The following is a 12,646-nucleotide window of genomic DNA, read 5'->3' as shown; positions in this document are numbered from 1 at the left end:
CCTTTCCATGAATTCAGTGTTTATTACTTCTACTGAAACAGTTCCTGTATTTTGCTCTTCTCCTTCCAAAACCGTTTGCTCTGCCTCTCCCTGCAAGGTCTATTCTTGCCAACTTTCTAGTCCTGACCCACTCCCAGCAATGTCCTTTCTCTAGCAAAACCATTCTGATCGAAGTCTGATGACCTAAGCAATTTCTTCCACCATGAACACCCTGGCACCCTGGATTTATAACCTCCCTTTCTTTTTTTTTCTCCTAGTGTAATTAAATTCCATATGTGCAGACCCATCTTTACAGGTTCTGAGTCAGTCCTTTCCCTCTGGTCTTTTTTTTTTTTTTTCTGTGTGCAGATTTCTGCTGATCTTATGCCAGTATGATATAGTAAGATGTGCCCATCTGCTCTTCTTGCCTCATCTTTCCTTCCTCTATTGCTCTCTCTTCCTTCTTTTTTTCAAAGATACAGGAATTTCTCACTTCCTGTGTTTATATACCATTCAGTTTACCCAAGAAATCTTACCTAGCTTCTGTGACTTAATTCTCTCATTCCTTGTCTTAATCTTTGCCTTTCCTCCAGTTCTTAAAACCCCAAAGCAGAACAATTGTGATATATTTCTGTCTCCAACATGCTTTCTTATGCATCACCACAGATAAAACTCATCTGTTGTTTCCATGATTCCCATTTACTGGAGCATCTTCTCCTTGCCTCTTACTTGGCCTTGAGCATCAAACATTGAATCTTCACTGGCTGCTTTTCTCTACTGCATTAAACAAACCTCTTGCATTCAGGACACTGTTATCTGTACCCAAACTCTCATGCTCTCACTACAGAGATTGTCATTAGCTCATGCCTGTCACTGGAACAGCTAAAACAAGCATGGTTTTGCTTTATTATGTCACCTTTTATGCACAGGAACAGAAACTTCTTTCTACAAGGCTATATTGTTCTCCTGTTACAAATCCCTCTTAAATTTTCTTTTGCTATAACTACCAAAATGCCCTTATCTTTCGTAAGGCATTGTGTGCAATAAGGTTGAATGAGTGATAGGAAAGTTGCCATTATATTCACGAACAAACCTAATGTTTACTAGTGCTTTTTCTTTTTATGTAATAAAATAATCTCCTTAGCCCTGTGAGATTCATGAAACAGCAACCCTGTGGTAGTGAGTCTTAGCTCTTGAATCACCCACATAAGGGTTATGGTCCCACTAACAACAAAAGCCAAACAGCAACTCTAATGAACGCATAACCTACACTGCTGTCATCACCCGAGGTGCTTACAAAACAGAGTGGCTACTGCAGTTTGTTTGTTGCTTTACTGCACACTTTTAAACGAGTCTGATGTTTGCATGTCCCTAAAGCAGATGCTGTGTGTGCTGTTTCTTCTCTCCCTTGTCTAGCAGCCGGATTTCCTGCACACCCACTGTTAGACCCACTGTAACATTCTTGTTCTTGTAATGCTTTTTTATGCCAGTCTAAAGGTCACCTCTAAACCGGTTGCTGTGGCAGACTCTGGGCTTAGTCAAACTGCTGTGAAGCACAGGCAACTCCCCGTGCAGTCACTGACATTGCTCTGGATTTTTGGCCATGCAGCTCAGAACAGAACTCTTGTGTATCTGGCTCTATTCAAGTCAGTCAGTCTTATGTACTGGTTGTGTTGGTGCTTCTTCTCACTGTTTCACAGTAGTTTGTGGATGCTAAAACGGGTTGTAATTTAAATACCTACCAAGTATTTTAGGTATTAATGCTTCACAGGATTTATGTTTCCAACTTCCTGCAGTAAGTGGGGTGTGCACAGTTAAAAGAAAAATAACTAGTAGGTTCTTGTTGAATGCTTGGTTTATAAGAAACACTATGTTCTTAGGTTCCCTAAATCTTGAATGAAGCCTATATGCTAAATTTTGGCTGGATGATATACTTAGCTAGTGGATACCCCTAACCAGCATAATTTGTGTTGTGGTTCTGCTAAGGTATGTTGGATATTTTCCAAACAATAGACAAAGATGTTTAAGCTAATGAATATAATATCTTGCTTCAGCAAATCTGTTCTATCCCACGCCAGGTACACTTGGTTACATACTGATAGGTCTATGCCTACACAGCAAGTCAGTTTCTTTGGTTTGCCATTATTTCCTTGCTAAACATCCTTCTGTCATGTATCGCAGAATGGTATCCCTAGATGGCAATTCTATTAGTTGAGCTCAGACTTCATGCCACAAATCTGAGTATTTCTATAAAATCACAGTGAGAATCAGCAGATGAGAACCTACATGACCTACCAATTATTCTTCTGGCAAGCGTGCTGGAAGCAGTTGTCTGCGGGGCTGGTAACAGTCAGGGATGGTGACACTAAGGAGCTCGTGGTATGGCTCTAGTTCTGGTCAATGCCCTTCTCATCCCCTGCCTTGGACTGAATTCTGAATTAAATTTTTAAAATCATTGTCCTTTTACCTTCTTCAGCAACCTTTATTATAAGAATCCCATCCTCACAGATCAGCTTCTGTTATATGATGTTGTTTACTGTGGGCAAGGTCCTGTGCCATGAATATGCATTTCTTGACTGACTGCTATTCCTCTCATTTTGTTATTTTTTGCAGAGACATTAATAATTTCTTGGCTCTACCTTGGGGAGTTGGTATAGAGGTTAGGCCCTATTTCTCAAATAGAGATCAAGATGGATCAAGTGAAAAAAGATTACTTCTTCAATATTTGAATATATAGAGCACAGCTATCACTGAGGCTGATTATACTTGAAAACTCAGTGCATTTCTTGGTCACAAACAGTATCTCGAGTTGGGCATCTAAGAAATGAAAATCACAAGCAGAGATCATCTTTGAAAAGATGTGCTTAAGGGAGTTAATTAATGTCACAAAGAACCCCCATGACAAAAAGGGGCAGAATTTGGCAGTGTCCAGTCAAACACTCAGCTAATTAAATAATGACACTTCTTTCTTCACTCATCTGACGAACAGAATATGCATTTTAACTGCTGCAATAAATAAATCACAAAAGACAACAGCTTTCTCTGCTGTTTTCTTGTTCAACAACTACATCTGGCCCATCTTTTGTTTTGGGTGGGATTGTAGTGCCTTAATGTGTAATTAAAAGTTTTGTCATAAGTTGAATATACTTTCTTGTCTTTCAGGTTTCAATGATTGTATAAAGAGAATGTCAGTAATATCTGTGGCCACAGATTTAAAATAACTTTCTTCTGTAATAAATGGACTTCAATCACCCTACATTAAACAGTAAATTAATTCCTGGGAAGTTATTTCGACCTTGCATTTCTACTGCATGCATCTCTGGGACTCTTTTCTGGATGCTTCCCAGATTCAAAAATCTGGACTGATTTTCCCATTTCTTCTGAGCCTCAGTTCTTTTCTTTTTCTCTCTCTCCCTCAAAAAAAGCCTGCTTAGTAGAACACTTGATTTCTTCCTCAGTAAATATCTTGGGTATGTCCTGATATATCATAATCCCTTGTGTCTTCTTCTCTTTCATTAATAGTATGAGAAATGATTGAAAGTTAAAACGTGCAGAACTAAGGTTTTGTTAAAGTACTGGAATTCTCAGTGGATATGTATAATCATTAGAAGCTGATTACAGTAGCTTGGCTTACACTTGTGAGTCTTAGATGTGTTCTGTGCCTCTTCTTGCTAGATTTGCTTGAGTTTGCTTTTACATGGGCATAAAAGCTTTTTACTGTTTGTGAGTAGGCTGATGGTCATGAAGCTACATTATCAGACTACTGGTACCAACTTGCATTTGAGGGATAATACAGCTTTGTGCCTACAATTCCAGCTGAAATTCCTGCTGCCAGCAGCATACTGTATGCTCGGTCTCCGTGCTGTGATAGCCACAGCCACTGGTTTTGTTCTCAGCTTAGGAGTCACTACCTTTTTACAAGATTGTGGGGGAAACTTCTGAAGGTTCTGTAACTCTGTGTTCCATGATGATGTGTCAGTAGCTAATGAATCCAGAGACAATACTTGGATCTTTCCTTATGGAAGTGTTTACAACTGAATTGTGGTGGTGTGTCATTCTCCTTCCCTATCCCTCTTCTCCCTCTGCTGTCATAACTTGGGAACATGCTAGGAAAATGGAAAAGTGTTTATGATTATACACACACTGATCAGTTTGCACAAGCCAGAAGTGATGGACAGGGGCAAAGAATGAGCCTAGATATGAAACCAACAATAATGACTGGTTTTTTTGGCTACAAATGGGTGGTCAGAAGAACATGGTAGCACTAAACAGCTGCTCAGCTTAATGAGCTTCAACACTTTAATACAGTAGCCAGTGTAGAATTTTGTTCAAGTGTCCTTCCCACTCCAGAAATTGGTAGCATTACTCTTTTGATAATGGAAATAGATCACTGTTAGGTCAGGATTTGGGGCATGTTAATCTTATCTTGTGGGAAAAGCTACCCATTCTAGTTATGAGAAAATAGCCCATCTATATCATCAGACTTAAAAACCAGTATCTTAACATTTTGAGCCTTCAACTGTCAGAAGAAGGCAGATGTGTTAGTTTAGACACATATACGGTATAATCTGGTGATTCCAATAATAAGATTTTTTTAAACAAACTTTAGACAAGTGTGCACAGTGAAAGGAAGCAATGAGGCTTTCCACTAGAGTAACTGAAAAGACACTTCTCTAATCAGAAACTTGCAGCCATAAAACACTTATATGTTTAATACGAAATCTGATTTTAAAAACCCAGCCAATTCTAGACTGCCTTATTTTCTGAGTGTATTTCAAGAAAAAGTAAACCCGATGAGAGAAGGTTCATCTGTATGTAGCCAGGGCAGTAAACTGTAGTAATGTAATAATTTGTGAAGTTTCCTGAATTTTAATAAGTATTGATTGTGAACATGAGAGATGCCTTTCATGGTATATGGGAAAACTTACTCAAATAAACCAAACTTTCTTACTGTAGTGCCTATTTGAAAATAGCATTTACTACTCTGCTTTACAAAGCAATAATAAAACTGCCTCATTGTCTTACAACTTGAAATAGCGATATCCAAATATCGTTGCAATATATGCAATAAGAATGACTAGAAGTCAAAAAAAAATTTTGGGAGTGTAAAACTAATGTGTATTTACATATTCCTGTTCTTTCCTACAATAAGGAGATCCTAGTTTACCTTTTTTTTTGGTGTTAAACATATTCATGAATAGCAAACAAAATAGCTGATATGTAAAACACTGTGGAATATGAATGATGCATCCCAATGTGTTGTGAAAACAGGCAATAGGGAATATTCTACAGAATGTTTGAGCTGAATGAAAAGAAAAAAATTATTCTTGACAGTCTTACTACCAAATAATTTGTCATAAGTGTTTTGAGGCAAATAACATGAAGTTTTAAAAAGATCTGCTTGTCTTTATATAGTCATAGAATCTCCATATTTATCCTAAGCACTGATGCCTCTTGGAAGGAATATGTGGCCTCTTGCTGCTCCTTGCAGGCAAGCCTCTTTTGTTCAGGATGGAACTACAATAAAGAGAGGGAGTCTTATATGTGTTTCTTGCAAAATTCTTCATCTGTAATCACACAGATACATAGAAAATGTCATAAAGAATTCAGCAAGTGGTTTTATCAATGACATGGAAATGAAGCCTGTGATGATGAGGATTTAAAGGAGAACCAGTTTGAAATGTCCTGAATGTGTTAGAGTAAGTGTGATTAATGGAAGCAACTCTGATTTTTATATATGTAAAATAAGAATCTGGCTTGATATCTAATACAGGAATTTCATTCTTTCTGTTTGGCTAGAAAGTTATTCATTAAGAAAGAGCTTCCTCAACTCTGATTTTTCATTTTTTGTGACTATTGGAAAAAGTGAATTATTTGAAGAAAGTGTAACTCCTCCCCTTGGGAGGGTTTTTCTTTCTACATCTTCAGAGTAAGTAAAGCTGTGCTAATTACCATTCTATTAATGTGTACACTATTCTTTTAATTTTTCTCTGATTAAGCTGCTCCTCATGTGCTAATGTCCTGTCATACAAAGAGAAGTAAGATAAATATAGATGATATTAAGACTCTCTTGTAGAATTTTGGACCAGGTAAGAGCAATACATGGTGCATTTTGCAAAGGACTTGGATGTCTTTACATTTAAGATACCCAAAATCCTTAAATTGCCAGCCTGTTCAAGCACTGTGGTCCCTACAGGCAAAGACAACAGAAAAGCACTTCAAGCTGCTATGGAGAGGGGACTGTCTGTACTGACTGGATAGTTGAGAACGACTCAGAATAAGATTGTCATGGTTAGTTAGAAAGTCAAGTACATGAGGTTGTAAGTACTTGTAGTTATATTTCTTTTCTCACAAAAGCTTGAGGTTCAACATCTGGCTTGGAACATTCTATCTCTCTCCTGGTAGTGTGGAATCATTCTCTTTAATATGTATTTTAATTTATTGTCACATCTACATTTAAATATTGTTAAGTTCAAGCAGGAAAACTTCTGAAGGCTTTTAGGGCAACTTTGAAAATGGTATTGGGAGACTTAGTTTTATTAAAATGTAGTAGAAAGTTTTCTTTAGTATCCTCTGAAACTTTCTGTAAGGCTGCCTCTTGAGGGGATCTCAGCGATGTGTAATTTCGTTTGCAAATATACTCACTGAGGACCCTCTAGGCACAAGTAACTAGGCAGCAGGAGAGGTGCCAAGGTGTGCTGGGGCAGCACTCGGTGAGGAAGCCCTGACATCTGTGATTCTGCTGCCCACTGTACTCAGAGCTTAGTGGGAGCAACAAGCCCTTCCTAGAAGAGAGGCAAATGGTCACCAATCAACTGTTAGTAATGTGTTTTCCCTCTGTGAGAGTAACTGCTTCCTGCTGTTGCCTTCTGCAGAGTTCCAGCTAGTAGGCTTAAACTCTGATTTGGGAAAGAGTAATTGCTCTAACAGTCACTGAAAAGCTCTCTGCCCTTGCTTGGGATGGTGTTTCCTGTGCTTCTTGTATGAAAAATTCACCTTGTAGTCACTGCTGCCTTTTATTGCATCTCAGAATTTCCTGTATTGAAATGGAAGGAGAGGAGGCTCATTAACACTTAGCTTGGCTATGGAAAGAACCTTACTGTGGCTTGCTGTGGTAGTGCATCTCTTTATTGATTAAGCAAGATGCAGGCACTGTGTTTAACAATACTGTGCTCTAAGGGGAAAAAAAGAGCTTTTACAAAGATCAGTAACTCTTTCTTTCTCAAATTCATGAAGCGAAGTTGATCAGCATATTTTGCTTTTTAATTTAGTTATTTAAATGTTCAGTGGAAATAGATAAGATGAAAGAAAACTCAGGAGGACATCTGTCTGAGTACAAGATATTGATATAAATAGAGAGGCTGAGAAAAGTAGTTGCGAGTCTTCCATTTTCTACTTCAGACAAACCAGTCAGAACAGAACTGTGCAGGAAAAGCACTGCCATAAGCTCTTGCTGAGGGAGAAACTGGGGCACAGCTCAGCACTGTTTGTTTTCACGTAGGTTTGGATAATAAAACACAGAAGGCTGAAAGGGAGATTTGATTTTCTATTGTTCAGAAACCACATTTTCTTACTCTGCAAGCTTCAGCTGTCCCTATGCTTTTACTATAATTTTAGATATTTGCTTTTCTTTACATAATTTTTCCATATGTATTTTCCATTTGGCATGTTAAAAGGTTTAGAAGCCTAGAAGAGGAGGAGAAAGTGAGTGGCTTGCTGCAAGGAAGCAGAGCCTCTCATTCATTTCTTTTCCCATTGTTTGGCAGGTGGAAAGCACAGATTTACAGAGCTGAACTGGATCAGCTGAAGAAGTGGGGGAAGAGAAACAAAACAAGCACAGTATCAGTGAAAAGAGCTTCAGCTTTATCTTGCAGCATCACCACAGCAACCAGAGAATACAATCAGAAGAAAAGGCTAGAGCAGAGAAGGCGAAAGTGTGGCTTCTTACCTTTGGACAGAAGGCAGCAAAATAATTATGCAGAACAGAAAAGGGTATTTGATGGTTCTAGACAAACTGTGGCAAAGGGAAGTGTCCCATCATTAACAGGAATGTGCCACAGTTTATGCACTGGAAAGGGGAGTGCCATGAGATCTACTGAAGAGACTATTTCTGTGGTTGCCTATCTACATGTGTTTGCACCCCTGCTGGAACTCAATTAGGTGTCTGTAGGCATCGGGGATCATCAGGTACTGGATAGCAACCTTTTTTCCATTCAGGTTGTACCTGGCACAAGAACTGAAAGACACCACAGATCTTTTTGAGAGACGCCAACAGAGTGAGACAATCTGCACCCTTTCCCTTCTGTAACTGCCTGCTGTACCATGGGATGTCGGCAAAGCTCTGAGGAGAAAGAGGCAGCGCGGCGGTCCCGTAGGATTGACCGCCACCTGCGCTCTGAAAGTCAGCGACAACGGAGAGAGATAAAACTCCTTCTCCTGGGCACCAGCAATTCTGGGAAGAGTACTATTGTAAAGCAGATGAAAATCATTCACAGTGGTGGTTTTAACTTGGAGGCCTGTAAGGAATACAAACCTCTGATTATCTATAATGCAATTGACTCTCTCACACGTATCATTCGGGCTCTGGCCACCCTTAAGATAGAATTTCACAATCCTGACAGAGCATATGATGCAGTGCAGCTTTTTGCCCTGACAGGCCCAGCTGAAAGCAAAGGTGAGATTACCCCGGAGCTCCTGGGGGTGATGAAGAGGCTCTGGGCAGACCCTGGTGTGCAGGAGTGTTTTTGCCGCTCCAACGAGTACCACCTGGAGGATAACGCTGCGTACTACCTGAACGACCTGGAACGGATCGCAGCTCTGGACTACATCCCCACAGTGGAAGATATTCTGCGGTCTCGGGACATGACCACAGGGATTGTAGAAAATAAGTTCACCTTCAAAGAGCTGACTTTCAAAATGGTGGATGTGGGTGGACAGAGATCTGAACGCAAAAAGTGGATCCACTGTTTCGAGGGGGTTACAGCAATAATTTTCTGTGTGGAGCTGAGTGGGTATGACTTGAAGCTGTATGAAGATAACCAAACAGTAAGTACACCTTCTGCTCCTTTTTCTCTTTCCTTCTTCTCCTTTCTCCTTCACCAGTATTGTGGTCTTTTATCTCCCCCTCCTTCCTTCCCTCCCAAGGCAGTAATACCCAACCTTTTGGAAAACCCAGAAGCTATGGCTCCTTTATTTGGATAGTTTTCCCTGCTGAACATAGTTAGTTATTTAATGTTACTTTCGGGAAATTGAGGTGCTCCTCACATGACAGCGAATTTATTATTTTTTTGGTGCCTTTTAACTAAATGTTTACATGGTTAACTGTTACTTCAAACACCACTTAAAAAGGCAGGCAGTGGTGACATCCTGGTGTACAGGGATGGTTCATTTGGACACCATGTGTGCAGGTCCTCGGAAATGTTGAAGGTAAAATAATAAAAAGTAACAATCTCCTCCCCCTGCCCTGCCTTTTTTTTCCCCAGAATTTTCAATAGGAATTTGGGATGAAACTAATTTTTTTAAGTAATTAAATATGGTTTTGAATTAATATGACATTTTTATATTTAAAATTTTCTTTGACTGTTTTTGGTTAAATGGCTGATTTGCCTTGTCTGAAGAACAGCTATTCCCATTTAATAGTCTTTAATGTTGTTAGCTTCTGGATTTCACAGCATGCAAATACAGTTTTGTTGGTATATCTTATCACATAGATAATATTTCCCTATTCCTATCTTCTGCAGTGATTTTACAGTTTATAAACTGCTCTTCTATTTTCTTCTCTGTACTATTCTGATGAGCCATTCCACTGTCCTATGTGTGGACTTACGCTTCATTATCTGGAGATTCTTGTCTTGGCATTAGTGCCTCCCTATTGTAACAGAGTTCTGTATTTGATTCTTGGTTAGTAACCTCCTCTTGACATGAGAGAAACATTGCCACTAATTCTTTCTCCTTATTTTCAGACATATTAGGAAAAGTATTTTACATCTAGACCCTGACTAGGAGTTATTTAGTTTCTTGCAATTCTTTTGACTTTTCCTGCCTTGGTGTTCAGGTTTAAAAATCAAAAAGTGCTACCTGAAACAGAAAAAAATCAATATACTCTGAAAAATCCTTATGGACATTGGTCCATACAGGTCCAACAATACATCGGTATGTTACTGGAACTGCAACACTGAGACTGCCACTCATGAGAAAAGCCCTACAAATTATAGAGTTGCAGAGTGTAAAATGCTTCTTAGTGTAGTATCTATGGTGAAGAGAACTGCTAAATAAAACTAGTCTACTGCCAAACATAACTTACTGCTTGAGAGAGCATGTAAGAATCTGGCTGATTTATAAACTGTGAAAGTTGAGCAAATGATCTGTATGAATATGATAACTTCTGTGATCCTGTTGACAGGAGTGGAGAAATGCTATGCATGAACTCTGTCTTTACTGCAGATGCACTAAAGTAATGATTGACAGACATGGTAAAAAATGAGGGGAAAACCAGTTCTGCACACTGTGGGTTCTGATTATAGCTGAGTCGTGAAGTCTGCTGATAGTGAGATTGTTGTAGTGACACCAGTGTGCAGAAGGGAGAACAAAAATAATGCCTGAACTATCAGCTGCCTGGACAACTTTTCCTTTGTGTGTAATTTGAAGTGACTAAGTTAAATTTATCCTGCCTGAAAACAAATAACAGAAGGGGAAGGCTGACTTTTTCAGGGGCTTTTGTCTTTCTCCTGATATGCTTTATTCTGGGTAACATCACGTCCAGGAACAAAATCACCTGAGTTGACAGTTTGTGGAACTGGACAAACCAATTTTTTTACTTGTCTGTTTAACGTATATGATATTTAGCTGTTTACTAAAGAGAAAGATAAATGAAGAATTCCAGTTCCCTTTTTTCCTCCACCTTGTGTGTTTTCCTCTGTCACCTTGTAACAATACTTTTCCTGCTTATCTAGGATTATCTGGAAATATGATCTGTGTCTGGTTTCATTTCTACACTGTCTTGGGAGGCTTTTTTACCCTACCTAACGTAATAAATATAGATTTATCATTCCATGTACCATAGCTAGTTAGCATGACTCAACCATGTAACAGCCACCTCTTCTTTTGACACAGTTGCAAATTGGTTTTTAAAATACCTTTGGATTGGTATTGATTTATTGTATGCTTATTATTCCTGACCAGCACTCTGAGAAGGTTGCCTTAAGGTTTTATATCCCACGCTGATTTCTTCTCTATTATGTCAAATAAATTACTTGTTTTATTTTTCATGGCCCTTAGCAGCTGATTGACCCATTCTCTTTTATTACATATTAAGATGCCATCTCTGGTCTTTGATAATGTTAAATTATCAAACAATCATTTTTTTGCCTTCTTACATGTTGCATCCTGCACTTTGAAGGCACTACCCGTTAATATCTAAGTGTCTCATCTTTCCTTAAATTTCTCCTTAAATTAATGTGTGCTAGAGAGTGTTAAATAATCTCAAAAGTTAGTGCTGCTGCCTGTCACCATGAAAAGCACTCTTGCAGTTTCTTTGTGAGTATCCCCATCTGTCCAGTTCTGTCTTGCTATACATTCTCATGGATGGTTTTCTTCCACAGCCTGTAGCTGCAACAGGGTTTGAGATTATTAGAAACACTTCAGAGATGCAATACTAAAGTATATAATGAACTGAGTTACACATGAGTATGTGCCTGAGAATTCCTGAGGTCAGTAGTCACAAGAGAGTCACATGGTGCAGGAGATACCAAGTAAAGGTTGTGCAGATCTAAAAATGACACTAGTTCAGTAATTTTATAAATATGGATGTTAGAGGAAAACTGCTTGCAGGTAACAAGTAATTTTTATTCCGTTTCTTACAGCCACTGCAAATGAATATAAAAATTAAATTTTAGGCTTTTTGAAACTATTTTTTTAGTATCTTGTTAAAAAGAAGATGCAGATGAAAAAGCCAAAATGCTTCAGCAAACAGTTCAGGCTGGAGTAGGCTTCATGCAACATTAATTGCTGGGGTCATAATGGAACCTCTCAATTATCTATTAATAACTGGGAAGCCTTCTGTCATATGTTAATTGTATGAATTCTGAACAGAAATCCTGTTTCTGCCAGGAATTCTTTTATCAAGTAAACAACATTGGTAACATTTTTTTCTTCCTTTTTTTTTTTTTTTCCCTGAGGCCAAATACTTAAGGGGCTTATTTGCCTTTCCAGATAGTTCAGCTTTTTGAGTAATACAGGGTATTAAAAATCCTTTCTGGCATGCAGCTCTTTTCCTGCAATGCTAATACTAACAGTCAGGACAGAGGGGAAATTGTAATCCATGTACCCATAGCCCTTCCAGCACCTGTTATTATCAGTGGTAAAACATCATGTCAGAAAACGTTTTTCTGACAAACTAAGTCACTTGGGAATCCTAGAAAAAGATTGACCTAAACGGTTCAATTTTTTTATGAAGCTTTTCCATTTCAAGATTTTTCAGAGTGAAGTTTGTGTGGGAGAAAAGCCTAGATGACTTCAGCATTCATGTGTGTAATCTTTCAGCACTGCAAATGAAATTCTAGCCTTTTTTCGCTTAAGAAAGTAATATATATAGTCCTTTACCAAAATTTAACTTTATATAGTAATACACCACAATTCCAGCCTCAGGACTTGTATCCAAGCATGTACC

General features: G+C 38.6%; 1 protein-coding gene across 7 annotated transcripts in view; it reads left to right on the top strand.

Moving 5' to 3' along the window:
- Nucleotides 1–12,646, top strand: part of GNAZ (G protein subunit alpha z) — a 66,707-nt gene that overhangs the window by 31,488 nt on the left and 22,573 nt on the right. For 6 of the 7 annotated variants that reach the window (XM_069030549.1, XM_069030547.1, XM_069030548.1 and 3 more), the window contains one exon: nucleotides 7,746–9,024. In XM_069030549.1, coding sequence (XP_068886650.1) covers nucleotides 8,302–9,024 — 723 coding nt within the window. In that variant the 5' untranslated portion in view covers nucleotides 7,746–8,301. Of the gene's footprint in view, nucleotides 1–7,745; nucleotides 11,247–12,646 lie in introns of those variants that run through there. The other variant, XM_069030552.1, reaches the window with a different exon arrangement.

The sequence above is a fragment of the Aphelocoma coerulescens genome, chromosome 15, assembly GCF_041296385.1.
Source record: "Aphelocoma coerulescens isolate FSJ_1873_10779 chromosome 15, UR_Acoe_1.0, whole genome shotgun sequence".
NCBI lineage: Eukaryota > Metazoa > Chordata > Aves > Passeriformes > Corvidae > Aphelocoma > Aphelocoma coerulescens.
Note: the sequence above shows the minus strand (reverse complement) of the source record. Positions and strands in the feature narration are given on the sequence as shown.